The 20,774-nt window shown below is 38.7% G+C and overlaps 1 protein-coding gene across 1 annotated transcript in view; it reads right to left on the reverse strand.

Moving 5' to 3' along the window:
* Positions 1–1,074: 1,074 nt before the first annotated feature.
* The window catches only part of dock4a (dedicator of cytokinesis 4a), a 67,931-nt gene continuing 48,231 nt past the window's right edge, over positions 1,075–20,774 (reverse strand). The window contains exons 36-51 of the mRNA XM_079808963.1: positions 20,542–20,690; positions 20,123–20,209; positions 19,648–19,752; positions 18,565–18,706; positions 17,632–17,798; positions 16,648–16,734; positions 16,244–16,420; positions 15,100–15,183; positions 10,746–10,865; positions 9,303–9,430; positions 8,930–9,050; positions 7,010–7,091; positions 6,736–6,845; positions 4,095–4,170; positions 3,927–3,988; positions 1,075–1,728 (exon numbers count right to left, since the gene is read on the reverse strand). Of these exons, the coding sequence (XP_079665089.1) occupies positions 1,324–1,728; positions 3,927–3,988; positions 4,095–4,170; positions 6,736–6,845; positions 7,010–7,091; positions 8,930–9,050; positions 9,303–9,430; positions 10,746–10,865; positions 15,100–15,183; positions 16,244–16,420; positions 16,648–16,734; positions 17,632–17,798; positions 18,565–18,706; positions 19,648–19,752; positions 20,123–20,209; positions 20,542–20,690 (2,102 nt within the window). The 3' untranslated portion in view covers positions 1,075–1,323. The remainder of the gene's footprint in view (positions 1,729–3,926; positions 3,989–4,094; positions 4,171–6,735; positions 6,846–7,009; positions 7,092–8,929; positions 9,051–9,302; positions 9,431–10,745; positions 10,866–15,099; positions 15,184–16,243; positions 16,421–16,647; positions 16,735–17,631; positions 17,799–18,564; positions 18,707–19,647; positions 19,753–20,122; positions 20,210–20,541; positions 20,691–20,774) is intronic.

A 20,774-nucleotide genomic window follows, 5' to 3' on the forward strand; every position in this document is an offset into this window, starting at 1 on the left:
TGTTTCTATCACTCTCTGCAAACTACAATGGTTATATTGCTTTGTACTGCTCATGCCCCATGCAGTCTTGATCTACGCCTCTGCACACGGTTTAAGAAGCACATTGTTGAGCACTAGCAGTCACGCTAACTTCAGTTAAGCTTTCCTAACTACTCTCACTGACAAAGAAGTTAATACTGTTTGCATCTTTGGCACAAAACTCGGAGACCACACAATTTCATCACATGGCACATTTAAACGGTCAGGCAGTTTCGGTAGATACGAGGCTACATTAGAAAAAAACCAAACACTAAGAAATATGTAGCACCTTTTAGCCATTCCGGAAAGTACAAAGCGGTTCAAACGGGATGCAGGTCTAGCTGCACGCCTCGGTTTGTGTAAGACCAAAAAAAAAAAGACTGCCGTACTGTGGAAAGAAAAGCTGTACAACACTGATTTTGTACTTCTATCAAAAATACCTTGCTAGCAATATGTTTCGGAGCGCTCTAAATGGGATATGGACCTGCCAGATCTTCAGATTTTGCTGTAAATTACATGCCATTTCAAAGCGTACATAATCTCTTCATGGCTTTTCCATCATTTCCAGCTGTAACTGCATATCAGACGGACTGTGTCCAGTTCAGTTCATCGGTGAAGAGCGTTTCTGAGCTGCACTTCAGACTCCCACAAAATAGTCACTAAATCACGCAGCTGTAAAATGAAATTAAGATGATCTATTTAATATCAATGAACAAAAGAAAAAAAAAAAGAAAAAAGGAAAACATTCATCATGGGTGCATTCCGATTTACTTTCATTTCGATTATAGAATACAAATCACTAAATAATTAAAAACCAAAATGTATGGAGGACTAAGAGTGAGATATAATAAATAAATCTTTAGTAAAAACGTCAATAAATCATAAAATGTGTGTATGTCAATGAATACATAGAAGACCAATGGACCTATTTAGGTAAAATAATATATATATATAACATTTATTTATTTATTGACACTTATTTAAAAGATAGTATATCATTTTCTTTATTTATAAATAGTATAAATAAAGCATGAAATGTGTCAATAAATAAATAACTTCTAAATAAAAATTTTGCATTGGACTTTGATGCATTTATTATTATTTTTTTATTTGGCATTTCTTGATTTATGTCTTATGTCAGATTTGAAAGATTTATTTATGAATATGCCACTCCCAATCCTTCACATCAATGCACCTTGCATTTGAAAACATTCCCAATTATGATACATAACCTACAGTAATTTTACAGCAAACAACTGCAAAAAAAAAGCAACTTAGTCCTAGTTTCCAGTTACCGCAGACAGACTACAGCTGAGAGACCTTCCTGGGGGCGGGCCGGTGCCGGGGTTCTGAATTAATTCGCTGTGTGCGGTTCAGTTGGGGTTTTGGGTTCAGGCTGGGGTTGTCAGTACTGGGCGGCACTGATAGACTGTGAGGCAGTGGCGTCGCTCGCCGGGGATTGTTCCGTTCGTAGACGCTGTAGGGTGGAGGAGTCTTGCTGCCCCGGCGAATGGGCATGTCCATGGGAACGGCGGGGGGCAGAGGAGGGTCGGGTGGCGGGAGGTCGATCCCACACGTTTCAGAGACGCTGCAGCGGCTGAGGGACGAGATACCGCTGCTGTAGCTGCCAGAGCGGGCAGGAGAGTGAGATGCCAGGCTCCCCATTGGCAAGCCATCGGTCGGGGAGGGCGTGAGGGGCGGCACCATTGACTGCAGAGAAAAAACAAGCACAAAATACATTAACCCTTTCACACACGCACGTTTAAAATATTCTAGCTGAGCCCCTGGCGTGAGTTTTTTAAAGCGACCATTATTTTAGAATGTGTTAGTTCCATGTCAAGCTTGTCATGTGACACACTGCAGCCACGATAGAGTGCAACAGTTGGGTTTCGGAAGTAAAAGCTCCATTCATTTTCTCCTGGAAAATTGGATTTTGAATGATAACCTATAAACCTTTAAAGACAGACCTACTGTGAGCTACGATGTTGTTTATCCATGGTTTTTGCTTCTTCGGAAGCCGTCAGTCTGCATTATTTCAGCTTATTTTAAAAATAATTGTGTTTAACAGCAGAATTCCTGGTGTTCAGAAAATTACACCAATCACAGTCAGAAAAAGCAACACGCGACAAAAAAGCTCTTAAGCTCTGCCTTTCCCCATGAAATTAAATAATTCCAATGGCTTTTAACTCTTTAAAGGGATAGTTCACCCAAAAATGAAAATTAACCCATGATTTACTTCATCCTAGGTGTATATGACATTCTTCTTTCAGACGAATATAATCGGAGTTACATAAAAATGTTCTGGCTAATCCAAGCATTATAATAGCAGTTTTTGGAGTCCATAAAAAATGCATCTGTCCGTCAAATAATGTGCTCCATGCGGCTCCGGGCTGTTAATAAAGGCCTTCTGAAGCGAATCGATTCCTTTCGAGTAAGAAAAATATCCATATTTAAAAATGCATTTCATTTTTTTCTATGGCTCTGCATCAGCCGCCCCATCACTTCCGGCGAATAAGGTCAAAATGCATGCAAAATACCGGCGCAATCATAGATATATACATAGATTCCTCATTAGTGCCTGCGCGTATCGGTCGAATGAGGCATCTATGTTTATATATCTTTGACCACGCCAGTATTTTGACCTTATTCGCCGGAAGTTATGGCGCTGGGAATACTAGATGACATTCGTCTGATAAGAGATAAAATAATAACATAAATACTTTTGGGTTTCTCGCAGAAAACGATCGTTTCGTGTCTTAAGACATTGTATGTCTATGTGTTTTTACTCTCATTGCTCTCATACTCTAAAATATCCACATTGACATGCATTATATGACTATCACACTGCAACGGTTGGAGTTAAAAATCTTCAATTGTGTTCTACTGAAGAAAAAGACACCTACATCTTGGATGCCCTGGGGGTAAGCAGATAAACATACATTTAGTTTTTAGGTGAACTATCCCTTTAACGAAGACTTTTTTAAAATCCCTATGGGAAAAACTAATGAATAAAATAAAAATAAAAGGGGACTGGCACTAATGCACTCTTAAGCACTGTATGACTGATGTATCGGTTTAACTCCATTTTTTTTATTCAAAATAAAAATGTGAACATTTTAGTATAGTAATTTTACAGTTGTACTATAAAATAAATGTATTGAAATAAATTTACACATTTTTATGAAATACTCGATTTCTTATTTTATAGTACAACTGTTACAATGTTGCAATATATTTCTTATTTTGTTTAATATATTATTTAATAATAATCACAATAAAAATCCCTATTATTATTGTTTTATGGTAAATTTGTCAAAAACAGTGGGAATGTGCCTTTGAAAACTCAAGTGTAGAGATATTTTTGTAAACTGAGTTAGTTCTTGTAAAGAGTAAACAAATAACCAAAATGAAAAACGCTTCTAGATTCTAGAATGATTAATTCTTTCCGAATTTGTGCTGTGAAATCGATTAATCGCGATTAATCACACCCAAAATAAAAGTTCATGTTTACATAATATATGTGTGTACTGTGTATAATTATTATGTATATATAAATACAAACACATGCATGTATATATTTAAGATTTTTTTTTTATATTTTTATACATAATATAAATGATATCAATATATATATACACACACAGTATATACATTCAAATATCTCTTAAATATATACTTGAATGAGTGTGTATTTATAAATACATAATAATTATACACATTTTGGATGCGATTAATCGCGATTAATCAATTTGACAGCACTATTCCAAATATAGCTATTCAAGTCATCTGGTGAACATTTCTTTATGTCGCAATATACAGTATATCACAGAAAAGATGAATATCGCAATGTCATTTTTTCCAATATCATGCCTCCTCATCATGGAGTGAATTGAGCATAAAGGAATCACCTTCTGAGGGGAGCGGGCAGTTGGCATGGGAGACAGTGACCTTACGTTTTTGCACAGAGATCCTATTCAACACACACACACAGGAACAAAAGGACATGTCATTGAGCTGTACATAACCGATTCAAGTGTAACGGGTGTATTATCTCTCACAGCAGAAAGCTTCAATACCTGTCTCAGGTGTGGGGAGATTGGCTTCACACCGTGGTAATGATGAATCCACTGGTATTTGGAACGGAATCATCCTCTGCAAAAGAAATAAAAGATATAAATCATAGTGAATCCGCTACACCTTCTATACTGACTTTCTCTCTGGACATTTACTGAACGCTGTGAGCTGGACTTTTAAAGACAGCATGAAAGAAAAATGGACTTTAATAATAAATGTAACGGATTCGTCAGTGCACAGTACTTTAAAGAATTTGTACAATTTAATACATTTAAGAATGCATTTATTATTTTTTAATACTTATATATAATACTTGAATAATATAATATACATCTATATTATTTTTACAGTATATAATGCATTATTAATAAAGTTTTAAAATATTAATTAATAATTACCATTTTCAATACATTTAAAAAAAACTCAATATATTTAGTTTAAATGTATTATTTAGACCATTTACATACCAAAAATTCTATATTTTAAATAAATTATATATAATAATATGACAATATAATATACATTTATATATATTTTTTACATTATATAATTGCATATAGTAATTATTAATTAATATTTTCAATATTTAATTAAATTTCATTTTTCTTATTTTCTTTTCTACTGATGTAATGTGAACAGAAAAAGTAATGTGTAATAATACATAAGTATATATAAAATATAAGTAATAGTAAAAATATATATAAAAGTAATACATAATATATAATGTTAAGAATAAATATATACAGTACTACCATTCAAAAGTAATACTATTATTCAGCAAGGATGTATTAAATTGATCTAAATGTTTCTAGTTCATATATATATATATATATATATATATATATATATATATATATATATAGAGAGAGAGAGAGAGAGAGAGAGAGAGAGAGAGAGAGAGAGAGAGAGAGAGAGAGAGAGTGAGGAAAATAAGTATTTGAACACCCTGCTATTTTGCAAGTTCTCCCACTTAGAAATCATGGAGGGTTCTGAAATTGTCATCGTAGGTGCATGTCCACTGTGAGAGACATAATCTAAAAAATCACAATGTATGATTTTTTAACTATTTATTTGTATGATACAGCTGCAAATAAGTATTTGAACACCTGTCTATCAGCTAGTAAATTCAAAATTGCACACCTCCACAAGGCTGGAAAGGGCTACGGGGAAATTGCCAAGCAGCTTGGTGAAAAAAGGTCCACTGATGGAGCAATCATTAGAAAATGGAAGAAGCTAAACATGACTGTCAATCTCCCTCGGACTGGGGCTCCATGCGAGATCTCACCTCGTGGGGTCTCAATGATCCTAAGAAAGGTGAGAAATCAGCCCAGAACTACACAGGAGGAGCTGGTCAATGACCTAAAAAAGAGCTGGGACCACCGTTTCCAAGGTTACTGTTGGTAATACACTAAGACGTCATGGTTTGAAATCATACATGGCACGCAAGGTTCCCCTGCTTAAACCAGCACATGTCCAGGCCCATCTTAAGTTTGCCAATGACCATTTGGATGATCCAGAGGAGTCATGGGAGAAAGTCATGTGGTCAGATGAGACCAAAATAGAACTTTTTGGTCATAATTCCACTAAACGTGTTTGGAGGAAGAAGAATGATGAGTACCATCCCAAGAACACCATCCCTACTGTGAAGCATAGGGGTGGTAGCATCATGCTTTGGGTGTTTTTCTGCACATGGGACAGGGCGACTGCACTGTATTAAGGAGAGGATGACCGGGGCCATGTATTGCAAGATTTTGGGGAACAACCTCCTTCCCTCAGTTAGAGCATTGAAGATGGGTCGAGGCTGGGTCTTCCAACATGACAATGACCCGAAGCACAGCCAGGATAACCAAGGAGTGGCTCTGTAAGAAGCATATCATGGTTCTGGCGTGGCCTAGCCAGTCTCCAGACCTAAACCCAATAGAGAATCTTTGGAGGGAGCTCAAACTCCGTGTTTCTCAGCGACAGGCCAGAAACCTGACTGATCTAGTGAAGATCTGTGTGGAGGAGTGGGCCAAAATCCCTCCTGCAGTGCAAACCTGGTGAAAAACTACAGGAAACGTTTGACCTTTGTAATTGCAAACAAAGGCTACTGTACCAAATATTAACATTGATTTTCTCAGGTGTTCAAATACTTATATGCAGCTGTATCATACAAATAAATAGTTAAAAAATCATACATTGTGATTTCTGGATTTTTGTCTCTCACAGTGGACATGCACCTACGATGACAATTTCAGACCCCTCCATGATTTCTAAGAGGGAGAACTTGCAAAATAGCAGGGTGTTCAAATACTTATTTTCCTCACTGTATATATGAGTCGGGCAAATGTCCACTATAATACTTACATATCATGTGTGGCTTCTGGGATGTTGCTATGTGTATGCTAAGATGTTCTGGGTGGTCACTTAAAGACTTAAATTACAAGTCCACCTTTACGTTTTTTTTATTTTAAAAATTTTATGGTCTCTAGATATGGCTTGTATCAAGTTTTTGAGAATTTAAAATAATAAAAATCACAACAATCAAATCTTGATGGATAAAAATGAAGCCCCGCACTCCATGATTTCCCACTGAATATTGTGTTTGGCTTGTAATTGTTAAACGTGTCTTTAAACTTTTACTGCGGGTACAACTGCACTGACCTGCGTGTGGTCCAGCGGGCTGGGGAAAATGCCGCTGCAGAGTCTGTCCCGCGGAGAGAGGCAGGCGTTCTCTCTGGAGTGCTTGTGCTTGTCAGACGGCAGTGGAGAAGCTAATGAAGAGGAATAAAGACACGTAGTGCGCGCGTCGAAAGGATACAAAATAACAGAGGAAATGAGGCAATGCTGCAAAATGATGCCAATTATGTTGCGAGGCATGGTAAGTACTGCTTGCTTTCGAGTGCCGTATTGTTTATAGTCTATCGAATTCACTCACCTCTGTTGCTGGAGGGTGCAGAGCTGTTCACATTGTGTGAGCCAGAGTGATTTGAGCTGAGACTTGAGGTAGATGGACTGGGCTAGAAAAAAAGATAGAGATTTAGTTAACCTTATTATCTATAAGTCATTGTACACATTCATATTAGTATTAATAAGTATATTTATACAACAGGTACTTCTGGTCCTCGAATCTGATTGGTTAAGAGGTCTTTCCAGCCATGCGATATTCTACCAGTATCACCACAGGAACCGTTTCATCATTTGAATCACTCCGCTTGCAGCATTTTCTCACAGCATGTCAATGGCGGAGGATTGAACCCACTATAATTTTACAAATACTACTGTTGTTGTGTCACAGAATGTAGTGTTAAGAGTTTTAAAGGCAAGAATGTATTAGTTCAAACATCAAATATATGTGGTTTATTTATAAAGATAGTGCCTATTTAAACATTTGTACCCGCCGAGAACAGCATTACCTCAGCCAGTTCTTCTAGAAATTGCTACTGGCTCTGATGTCTCTATAATTGTTAAACATGAGATATGATTTGTTTTGAGTATATCTAACTGGCAATCTTTGCTGGCATTAATCTATTATTTGTTCCAAAGCAAATAGTTTTGGCTGAGGGCAAAGTTTCATAACTTTATATTTTTTTAATAACTTTAAAGCCAGGGACACACCAAGCGTCGGGCCGTCGATGAGAGAGAGAACTCTGATTGGCTGTTCAGTCAGTGCACGAGAATAAGAGCAAAAGTGATGAAAGCGAGCAAGTGAAGTGTTAGTGTTATAATTTTACATCATTTTAACTGAGCAACACGGTGCAAATATTTTCATATAACATGAGCGGAGTGGAATAAAGAACATGTGTGATTGATATTCAAAACGCTGCTTTGTTTATTGTTTGTTTACCTGCAGTTTTAGTTTTGCTTTCCCTTTTTGAATGATGAATATAGACAAATATATCTGCTTAAATAGACTTAAATAAATTAGTGCTAAAGCAGGCAGTTACTGTACTTACTTACAACCTACCAAAATAAAAGCTTGCTGATTTTAGGTTTGAAGATGTTGACAATTCATATATAAAAAAAGTAAATATTAGCATTGTATTTTTAAGTGTAATATAAAATATTAGTATTTTTATTTAATACCATTTTGTGTTATTTTAAAATATAATAGTATTAATCACGCTTTATTTATTATTTTGTTTATTATTTTATTAAAAAAAAAAACGAACTAAATAAAGTGCATTAATGCTATAATTATAATTTTTTTATAGGTTATATTTAATGGGTCACACTACTGTATGTGCTGTCTGAGCACCAAGCCGAATCTCCAGACTGAAAAACGTATGTGCACCCCTGATTATTGTTCAATAAATAATATTTTATATAAATAATAGTAGTATTTAATAACAGCATTTGGTATTTTTGGATAGTTTTTACATAGGGGTGAATTCATGGTGATTGTGACACTTTTTTGCTATTGAGATGACTTGGAAAAATTGTCCCAATCGACCTGAATTCACCCCTAATACTTTTACATATAAAATCCTTTAACTTCAATAAAGCAACTCCTAGAGCGTTCCTTCGTTACTAGTTATAAAGTGACGCTTTAGAATTAGTAATGGAGGCGTGGGCACAACTGTTAAACTGTCAACTTGAGATCTGAATCCGTGGCGGAAGGAAGTAGTTATGCACCAAGAGGGTTTTTTAAGACACTCGTTTTTTGTTTCTTATTTATTTACACACTTGTGCCGTCAAACGGTTATATAAACGCAATATAATAGTCGTGCCATACCTACTGCACTCGGGTAAATCACAGTCGTGCTGATTTAGATCCATATCGCAATCCTACTCAAGTGATATTACTCATACTGTATATATGTAATTTTCAAATTGTAATACCAATAATATGACTCACTTGCATGTTGAAGACCTCATCCGAGCTCTCTGATTGGCCGGTGATGTTGCTCACTTCGTTTGAGGCCTGTGATGACAGCGAGGATGAGGAGTATCGGTTGACGGCAGGATAGCTGAGAGGACTGAAAGGGAATTGAAAAACACAAGAGAAAGACTCAGGATAAATTTAGCAAGTGTGTGGGTGTGTTCTCGTTGCCAATCTGTCAAACCTGATGCAAAACATAAGATTTCCTAAACAGCATCTCCTTGGCTGTGATTTGAATTGAGTTCAACTTTTCAAAACTTTACAAAACTTTTCATCTCTGGCCTAAAAGCATTTTATCTTGTATCACAAAAATCCACAGAAAAACCCTTGCGGTTAAGGTGACACATACCTGCGTCTCGCCACGATTCGGCCTCCCTCTGGGCTGATGGCATTAGGTACGGGGGTCCTACATGTGCGCGGACTGCCATTGGCAAAATGCAGCGGACTAACTCGCACATAAGCAGGAAACTCTTGTGGCTGGATGACAAAATATAAAACAGTTTTAGGACTTGGTTCATTGTTTTAAATGAATAGCACCATTTCTTAAAGGTGAAGTGTTTCAATACAGCGCCAACTGCAAAAATACTGTATTGTTCTGAATATAAGACGATGGGCCCTATTTTAACGATCTGAGCGCATGAAGCGCATTGCGCAGGTGCACTTAGGGCGTGTCAGAATCCAAAAAACAGTCTGCGTACCAGTCGCATGTTCGGAAAGAGTCGTACCTAATCTCTATTAGTCATGGATGTGTTTTGGGCGTAACGTGCAATAAACCAATCAGAGTCTCATCTCCCATTCCCTTTAAAAGCCAGTTGCGCTTGCACCATGGCGGATTCACTATTTACGCAGAATTTGCAAGCGGAAAGACTGAACGCTTCTCCAGAGAGGAGTCCTTTATTTTTTTTATAATTAAAAGATGTTTAGGCGCATGTCTATAGGCGCACATTACTAACGTGCCTTTAAATAACACAAAAAAATACTGCGCTATTGACTTTAGACCAGGTTTTTGTTGGTCAATGGCACAGTCGATTTCAGTTGCCTCAAAATAGCAACGCCCTATGATAAGGCCCGATGTTTTTTTCTTAGAAATACATCTGAAAAAAAAAAACAGGTTTGTCTAATATTGAGGGTCTAGACTTTTACATGTCAATAATACACCTACAACAAGAGGTGGCGCTAAATACACGTAAAACGAGTGTGCCAGGGAATACGGTGCGTCAAGAGTGTAATGTTATAAGATTGCGAGCACAAAAAGACCTAATTGTTATAGAATTCAGATGGGCTAAGGTTATTTTTATGGTATGCCAAAAAGTGTTTATTTTTAAATGTGATCGTTGGTCCATTTTACCAGCATTTACCATACTTTCAATACAAAATTAAAATATGCAGTATGAAAATTATTTTCAAATAAAAATTATTTTCATTATAAAATTCAAGATTTGGTCTTCAAAAAGTCTTTTTCCAAAAGGTACATCTTGAAAAAGGAGGGTCGTCTTAGATTCAGAACAATACGGTAACTTTTCAAACAGGTTTATCAAAAAACTCTGCTATTGGTCAGATTAAACATTGGTTGAGCCAGTGTTGCTATGTCAGACTGGTCGGGATTTTCAAACAAACAATTACATTAAAAAAAAAACATAACAGTGTTAAACTTTGCAGGGAAATCAAGCTACAAATGGATTACTTACAGTTGCATATTAAGATAAAATGTGCATTTTAACATAAGAAATGGACACAATTCAGCTTTAAAGACCTGTGAATATGTATCTATATGTACAAAAAGTATACATACCTGAATTCCCAGACTGGAGCGCATTACATGAAACTGGTCAACAAGCTTTTTATGTAACGGCTTCATATCCTGCGGGACGAACTTCTCGTGCACGGCTAAACCAAATTCTAGAATATGGGCCTGTAAACAAATCAGAGAGAGTATTTTAATATTCTTAGAACAAAGTAACATTTTCATGCACTATTTAAAGAAATGTACTCTTTGTATGAATGCTGATTTTTATATGGTTAAAAAAACAGTTTTTACATTTAATGAGTTTAAAAAGGTGTCATAACCATCAAGTAAAAAGTAAAATATTATTTATTATTTACATTTTTTAAATAAAAAGTAATTTTTCTTTACAAATATAATGAATTGTTAATGCATAAATATCATTATATCATATTTATCATTTTTGATGAGTTGCTTCTTCAAATGTATTCAAGTCATTGTAGGTATGAATTGGATTTTTACAGTTTTTCTCCATTGGTTTGGCTCATTTCTTGAAACAGAAATTACATTCTCAAAATTGTAAGATCATTTGGCAAAACAGTCTTACAGTTCAGCACAACACTATAACTCACTTGCAAAAGCTAATATCTCTACCAAAACTGTTCACTCATGCTTCAGAACTAAATTCCTTTCCCATATAAATAGTCCTTCTCATAAAGATCCTTCTCATTGCTTTGGCTCATTTCTTGAAACAGACCGGACATTCTCAACACTCTTGGTGCTTTTGCCAAAATAACGTGGATGGTTCGGCACAACACCATGGTTCACCTGCAAAAGCTCATACCTCTCCCAAAACAGTTCACTCATGTGTCAAAACTAAATTTCCTTCTCATTTAAACAGTCAGTGCCCCCAAAATGCTTCGTCCCTTTGGCATTGTGTAAGCACTGCAAGTCAAAATGTTTAGATGTTTTGTCACTATGGCATAGGACCATTGAAATATCCCTCATGTCCACCTTTCAGTCTTAGCCCAGTCCTTCATTTTTGTCTAGCTAACAGAATACAATTGTGTATAAAACTGAAAAAAAAAAAAAGAAATAGGATTTTAGGGTAAGAGTAGCCTCCAAGGTTTGACATCACACATTTCACTCATACTGCCAAGGAAAATGTAACCATTATCATTCACACACATAAAGTAACTTCCATACATCAGAGTAAAAAGAAAATGTATACAGCATAATATACTGTAATATAACACACAAAAAAACAATGAAAATTACCGTCCTCACCCTCCTGGCCATCCACACGCTGCTGTTCTCAATCTTACTGTAAACACTAGTAATATTGTAAAATTTCTACTTTTCTAATGATATAATCTGGGTTTGATTTTTTTTCAGAGATATTGTTAGAGTAAAGTATATGAATATATTGACCAAACAGTACACACAAGACCAGTACTGCATATTGATGAAAATATGTATTTCTCTCCACATTTATAAAATAATTAGATTCATTCATGCATTTTCAAAGGTTTGTTTTTTGTATATCTGCTAAGGTTGGGCCCATGGGTACTCAGTAGAATCGCATCTGATAAATTTGGTCCCCGTCTTCTTTGGCCACATCCTACTTCAGGTATACTTCTTCCTACCCCTCTCTTCCCCTCTCTACCCCTCTCTTCCCCTTCCCCTCTCTTCCCCTCTCTTCCCCTTCCTCTCTCTACCCCTCTCTTCCCCTTCCTCTCTCTACCCCTCTCTTCCCCTTCCCCTCTCTACCCCTCTCTTCCCCTCCCCCTCTCTACCCCTCTCTTCCCCTTCCCCTCTCTACCCCTCTCTTCCCCTCTCTTCCCCTTCCCCTCTCTACCCCTCTCTTCCCCTTCCCCTCTCTTCCCCTCTCTACCCCTCTCTTCCCCTTCCCCTCTCTACCCCTCTCTTCCCCTTCCTCTCTCTACCCCTCTCTTCCCCTTCCCCTCGCTACCCCTCTCTTCCCCTTCCTCTCTCTACCCCTCTCTTCCCCTTCCCCTCTCTTCCCCTCTCTTCCCCTTCCCCTCTCTTCCCCTTCCCCTCTCTACCCCTCTCTTCCCCTTCCCCTCTCTACCCCTCTCTTCCCCTTCCCCTCTCTTCCCCTTCCCCTCGCTACCCCTCTCTACCCCTTCCCCTCGCTACCCCTCTCTTCCCCTTCCTCTCTCTACCCCTCTCTTCCCCTTCCCCTCTCTACCCCTCTCTACCCCTCTCTACCCCTCGCTACCCCTCTCTTCCCCTTCCTCTCTCTACCCCTCTCTTCCCCTTCCCCTCTCTTCCCCTTCCTCTCTCTACCCCTCTCTTCCCCTTCCCCTCTCTTCCCCTTCCCCTCTCTACCCCTCTCTTCCCCTTCCCCTCTCTACCCCTCTCTTCCCCTTCCCCTCTCTTCCCCTTCCTCTCTCTACCCCTCTCTTCCCCTTCCCCTCTCTACCCCTCTCTTCCCCTTCCCCTTCCCCTCTCCCTCTCTACCCCTCTCTACCCCTCTCTTCCCCTTCCCCTCTCTACCCCTCTCTTCCCCTTCCCCTCTCTTCCCCTCTCTACCCCTCTCTTCCCCTTCCCCTCGCTACCCCTCTCTACCCCTTCCCCTCGCTACCCCTCTCTTCCCCTTCCCCTCTCTTCCCCTTCCCCTCTCTACCCCTCTCTTCCCCTTCCCCTCTCTACCCCTTCCTCTCTCTACCCCTCTCTTCCCCTTCCCCTCGCTACCCCTCTCTACCCCTTCCCCTCGCTACCCCTCTCTTCCCCTTCCCCTCTCTTCCCCTTCCCCTCTCTACCCCTCTCTTCCCCTTCCTCTCTCTACCCCTCTCTTCCCCTTCCCCTCTCTACCCCTCTCTTCCCCTTCCCCTCTCCCTCTCTACCCCTCTCTACCCCTCTCTTCCCCTTCCCCTCTCTACCCCTCTCTTCCCCTTCCCCTCTCTTCCCCTCTCTACCCCTCTCTTCCCCTTCCCCTCGCTACCCCTCTCTACCCCTTCCCCTCGCTACCCCTCTCTTCCCCTTCCCCTCTCTTCCCCTTCCCCTCTCTACCCCTTCCCCTCTCTACCCCTCTCTTCCCCTTCCCCTCTCTACCCCTCTCTTCCCCTTCCTCTCTCTACCCCTCTCTTCCCCTTCCCCTCTCTTCCCCTTCCCCTCTCTACCCCTTCCCCTCTCTACCCCTCTCTTCCCCTTCCCCTCTCTACCCCTCTCTTCCCCTTCCCCTCTCTACCCCTCTCTTCCCCTTCCCCTCTCTACCCCTCTCTTCCCCTTCCCCTCTCTTCCCCTCTCTACCCCTCTCTTCCCCTTCCCCTCTCTTCCCCTTCCCCTCTCTACCCCTCTCTTCCCCTTCCCCTCTCTACCCTCTCTTCCCCTTCCCCTCGCTACCCCTCTCTACCCCTTCCCCTCTCTACCCCTCTCTTCCCCTTCCTCTCTCTACCCCTCTCTTCCCCTTCCCCTCTCTTCCCCTCTCTACCCCTCTCTTCCCCTTCCCCTCTCTACCCCTCTCTTCCCCTTCCCCTCTCTTCCCCTCTCTACCCTCTCTTCCCCTCTCTACCCCTCTCTACCCCTCTCTTCCCCTTCCCCTCTCTACCCCTCTCTTCCCCTCTCTTCCCCTTCCCCTCTCTTCCCCTTACCCTCTCTACCCCTCTCTTCCCCTTCCCCTCTCTTCCCCTTCCCCTCTCTTCCCCTTTCTACCCCTCTCTACCCCCTTCCCACCCCTCTCTTCCCCTTTCTTCCTCTTCCTCGAGCAGGCAGTTGCCCTTGTTCATTTACTTGGCCAGGTGCCTCCATGTTCAGAAATTGTACTGGTTCTGCATGGTCAAGCTCTTTACATATGTTTGGCAGCATTCACAGTCATGGACAGCAACTGTAAACATACTGTTTGATTGGTCATCTGAGATGTGTGAAAGTCCTCCTTCATTAGTCTAGTTTCACCTGACTGTCAATTGCTGTAATACATTTAGCAAATGTTTCAAGGGATTCATATATGGTATTCATGGTATTATGTTCTTGACTAATTTTGACAATTGTACAGACTATTGTGCATGTGATGACTTATACAATGAAATGACGCTGATACGTTTTGGAGCGAACGACCATTAGACTGAGAATCAAACAATCAGTTTAGATCAAAAAGATCTAATCACTTGCAAACTGTGCTAAATGTAGGCTACCTGTACTTAATCATTTGCAAAGATGTACTGAGACATTGAGACATGTACATAGACATTTGCAATTTGATGAAATTAATGAGAAATGCTATTCTGTTGTGAACAATTGCCAAGTGGTTTGGAGATTTATCCATGTTGTTTTGAGAATGTAATTTCTGTTTCAAGAAATGAGCCAAACCAATGGAGAAAAACTGTAATATATTTTTTGAATAAATTAGCAGACAAGCAGAGTGTCACATCACTGACCCGAATAACTATTGGTTTTGTACCTGTTCAAACATCAGTTCCCTAAGACGAGTAATTTTCTCTCCGTCCTCTGGATGATTTGCGATGTAATCTTTCGCAAAGAATGCCTGCGAGAGAAAGTATATAAAGAGATGCGTCCATCATTTGTATTCAGGCTCTTTTTTTAAAAGAAAAGTCGAGTTAATAAATAAACCCACACATTGAAATTCACTGCATGTCTCACAGCCATTGCTCTGCTGTAAACTAACCTGCACTCCTACTCATTTCTCAGAAACCCTTACGCAACATTACAATAACGCTGCGAACGTTTACACGACTCTCGCTTAATCCATCATGCTAATTGTCATGTGTAAGTGACATTTTGATCCAGCTTTCATAGAACTCCAGCCCTGTGCTCTGTGGTAAACTCATCATCTGTGCAGTGAGGTGCATGCTGGGATTCAGGAGGACCCCTGCAGTTAGCTCTTCCCTTTTAATAGAGTTAGTTGAAGCTCACGCTCACAAAAGGCCAGTGCTCAACATGCTGTTGCTTGGCAACTGTCAGAGATACATGCAGCAAACAGTCCTATGAAGTGTGAGGATGTGGGGTAGTCATTAAACATCCAGCGAATGCTCTTTTTGAGGGTTTTGCTGAAAACAACAGCTAGAAACGTCTCTTTCGTCGTGCTAAAAGGAACAAGGTGAAACTGGAGTCATCACACCATTGTCTCAAATTTGTTACTTTTTTTCTGTAATAGCAATTGAACAAAATAATCATTTGCATATGTATTCAATCAGTATTGGGTAGCAAACAACAGTGACTGTTTATCAGTATGTTTTAGAATATAAATTATTACATCTTGTAAATATGGTTCTGTTCTAAATAAAAATATAAAATAATAATAAATGATAAAATAAGCAGGAATGTGGCTACTTTTTATTAGCAGCTTATAATGTCGCTAAACCTAGTTTTTTCCTAAGGGTAGCATTGCTGTAGTAGTTGAAACTCTAGCTTGTAAGCGACAAGCTTTGAGCCTGTGTGGATACTGTAGGTCTTATCAGCTTTGCACAATGGGCCACTTTATTTTCCCCCATTCTTTTCGACATTTTCAAACTTTTTTTCCAACCCAAAGTCCAACTCTAATCTACTAGAACCAGAAAGACCCTGCTCTCCATCCAGTCCTGTACCTCCTGGTATCGAGCCAGCCCTCCATTGACCGCGGCATCGATGACTCCGTTCAGGCACATGGTGAGAGGGTTGATGTTCAGCATCTGCCTCATCTGACACTGAGCGATCAGCGTTCTCAACTGCAGCGTCTTATTTTCGATCACCTCGCTGGCGTTCTCCAAGGGACTCATCTCCACCTATATTGAAAGCACACTGAGGTTATGATTTCTCTGCTTATGTTTAAATGATTGTTTTGATGATGGACGTGCCATCTTAGGAGCAGTTGCTTTACATTCATGACCGTGTCGAAGTGCTAGGCAAAACCTTGCCTTATACGTAATTTGGCCATGTTCATGATTTATCAAGGGCTGAGGTCTACAAGTGTCTTGTAAAATGTTTGCTTTTTTTAAAAGTAATGACTCACCAATTCCCTTTTTTCAACCTCAAACCAGCGTGAAATGCCAGGTAAACTCTGAGCGAGGGTCAGTGTCGTCCGTTCAACCCACAGGCTCTACAGCACAACACAAATAACATCAACATCATAAAACTGACTTTCAGAAATGTAAAGGTTTCAGATTCATCTTGGTGTCCAAGACTTTAGCAACATCAAAAAAATGACAGGACAGGATAGACAGACGTATAGACAGACAAGATGGACGGACGGGTGGATTGATAGAAAGATAGATGAAAAGAATCAGACAAACAGATAGAGACAGACAGACGTAAAGACGGATAGACATAGGCGGACGAAAAGACAGACAGAAAGATAGACATTAACGGACGGAAGGATGGATAGACAGATATAGGCCGACAGACAGAGACGAAAAGACAGATAGATAGATAGATAGATAGATAGATAGATAGATAGATAGATAGATAGATAGATAGATAGATAGATAGATAGATAGATAGATAGATAGATAGATAGATAGATAGATAGATAGATAGATAGATAGATAGATAGATAGATAGATAGATAGATAGATAGATAGATAGATAGATAGATAGATAGATAGATAGATAGATAGATAGAAAAACAGAGACAGACAGACATAGACGGACGAAAAGACAGACAGATAGATAGAGACAGACAGACAGACAGACAGACAGACAGACAGACAGACAGACGGAAAAACAGAGACAGACAGACATAGACAGACGAAAAGACAGACAGATGGATGAAAAGACAGACAGACAGACAGACAGACAGACAGACAGACAGACAGACAGACAGACAGACAGACAGACAGACAGACAGACAGACAGACAGACAGACAGACAGACAGACAGACAGACAGACAGACAGATAGATAGATAGATAGATAGATAGATAGATAGATAGATAGATAGATAGATAGATAGATAGATAGATAGATAGATAGATAGATAGATAGATAGTCTACAACACCTTAAACTCGTTCTCTTTGTCTTTGGTGCCCTTGTGAAAAGGCCTGTCATAGCGAAACCTCCAAATATGGTTGACTTTGTAGAAGCTCTTGATGTTGTTGGGCACTCCGTCTCTCTGCAGGACGTCCTGGTTTTCAGGGACAGGACTAACAGCATAGATCTGCAGATCTGAATCACGACCAGTTAAGGGACTTACAAAGCACATTCAGTCTTCAGTAATGACTGCAGTAATCTCATTCTCTCATTTGTCTCCTAAAACGTAATCAAGCAATACTACTTTCCTCTGAAAGAAGTTTGATCTACTCGTGAACTCACGCCACAGATACAATCAACTATCAGATCATTAGCAACTGCGAAGAGAAGAGGTCATGGAGCAGCATCAACTCAGTTCAGACACACATCTGATTAGAAACCATTCAGCTGGCTGCAGACCAACAGCTCACACATCTAACAGCTGCCCTATTAGCACTTCTCCACTCTTTAATTGCCCTTATCCTCACACCAGCCCTCATCTATGAACCCGTGTGGAGCACTTTGGCAATCTCAAGAAATTAAATGTAAACTTGTACCGTTCTGAATAAAAAAATCCAATTAATTACAGGACCAACGTTTTCAGAAATAGAGGCAGTGGTGTGCAAAGAATGTACAGCACGGTTACATATTTTAAGACTGAAAATCTGGGACAAAGTTAAAACAATAATCTATATATTGGATATAGACTATAGAGTATATTGTTTAGAATATTTAAACAAAAGGAACAAAATGTGATTTTCATAAAGAAAAAAATTATGAAAATATATACGTTTTAAAGTGCCCCATTATGCTATTTTAAAGGTTCCTAATTTAGTTTTGAAGGTCTCCTACAACAAGCATCAAATTACATTCATAAACAGCTATACTTTATTAAAATCAACAAAAATGTGTTTAAGGATACACTGCGCGTCTGCTTGGTGGATGGTCTGGTCGGGCATGTTGGCGTGCTGCATTGCGATGGCGTGAGGAAACTCGCCGAGCATCCGCTGCTGAAAGGCCTCAAGACGCTCGTAATCGTTCCCTCGACACACAAACTCTTTATTCTGCTCGGCGGCAACACACACAGACACAAATAATGAGGAAAATGCAAGAAACTAGACAATACAGACTATGAGGGACTGAATGTGGATAGAATGAATCTGTCATAAATCAATCCTAATTTATTCTCGTTCTCATTCCCCTCCATTGTCATTAAAGACATCTGGTGTGAAAATACAGAGAATAGCATTTGGGAAACAGAATAGCTCAGTAAAAGGAAAATGTTGCAAATTACAGACGAGTTAAAGTGAGATCTGGGAGAAAAGTGCCCCCTAGAGGACATGATGTCGAATTACAGGATAAAGATTACAACATTTTAACATTAAAAGGGATAGTTCACCCCAAAATGAAAGAGCTGCTCACCCTCATATCATTCAAAACCTGCATTACTGTACTTATTCCATAAATATATATAAAAAATGTTTTTTAATAAATGTAATTATACAACATTGTGAGCAATACATTTTTGGGTGAACTATTGCTTTAAATCCCAATTACTAATAATATATGTAAAACAATTAATAATAAAACAATTAATAATAATATATGTAAAATATTTACTAAAGATAATAAACCAGTATGTATATATATAAATATATATATATATATATATATATATATATATACAGTATATAAGATAGACATTTTTGAATAATTTTAATCATACAACAATGTGACCAGGTACTGTCAAGAATTAATTTTTGGGTGAACTATTGCTTAATTTTTTATTTTTTTTAAACAATTTATGAATAAGACAACACTATCTGTAAAATATCTAACAACCTTTATTATATTATATTATATTATATTATATTATAATGACAACAATATCTGATTTTTTTTTTACTAAAATAATAAACCTACATAATAATATAAATAATACATATAGTATAAATAATACATATGTATATATAAATATAATATAAAAATGCTTGAAGAGCTGTACCCTTAAAAAGAAGGGGAACTTCTTGCCGTAGAATCCGACTCTGAAGAACTCCGGCTCGAGACGTTGCTGGTTCATTATTTTGTCATAAAAAGAGGCTTCCATCATCTATCAAGAACGCAAATAAAACAGTCCATTGAGCACAATGTAACAAACAGCTGTTAATATGACAAATTACTGTCACAATCTGTGAAGCAATCGACTGTGTAACTGAACTTCCCCATTTGTTTTTTGTTGATTCTGTTTAACAGTTAAAGCCAAACGCCTCATTAGGATAACAATTGGCCATAAGTATAATGAACATACTGTAATAACAGCTCAATCTATTTCAAATAAGTGCTGTATTTAAAGCCGCTGCAAAACAAAAAGCGGATGTTTGAATTGCAGATTAGGCTGTGCAAAAATAAACATAAATAAATAAAACATAAACAAAAATTATTACATACATACATACATACATACACAAATGGATACTCACCCTCATTTTGCTGAGGTTTCTGTAGTCATAATACGTTTCGTACTGATTGGCCAGTTCTCGACACAGTATGATGCAGTTTTCCCAGCACTGGAAGGAAGAGTTCTGTTTTTAAATAAGAATAATACTTCATACATTAAAGTATATGTTTAGTCATAAACAAAGACCCCTGCTCTTATCAAAGTGGTGAGTAATTGCAGCTGTAAGTTTCAGCCACAAGATGGCAGTATGTAGGTAGAAAAGAACAACCCATAAGTTACAGTAGCTGATCATCAGACAATTGTGATTGAAAATAAAGGATTTCTAGTCACACTGTCACTGCAAATATCTGTCAGTGTGAACGGCTTTTTTAATTAGCTGGCCAGATCCTTTTACATTAAGCATTATTTGACATGAATGACTAAAATGAAAAATTAACTCACTTTCCCTCGGTCAAAATTGTGTATGATGGTGAGATGGAGGCATTCCTTCCTCTGCCACTCGCTCTGCATGGGGTACGTGAGAAACTCTCTGAGAGGCCTTTCAGTCCACTCCAACAGCTCGTCGTACAGCAGGAGGGTGTACGATGCCTCTGCAACAGTTACACATATCATTAAAAACTGACAATTAAATTCAATTATATGGATATATACAATTATATACATACATTATTATT

The sequence above is a fragment of the Gobio gobio genome, assembly GCF_949357685.1.
Source record: "Gobio gobio genome assembly, chromosome: 25".
Lineage (NCBI taxonomy): Eukaryota > Metazoa > Chordata > Actinopteri > Cypriniformes > Gobionidae > Gobio > Gobio gobio.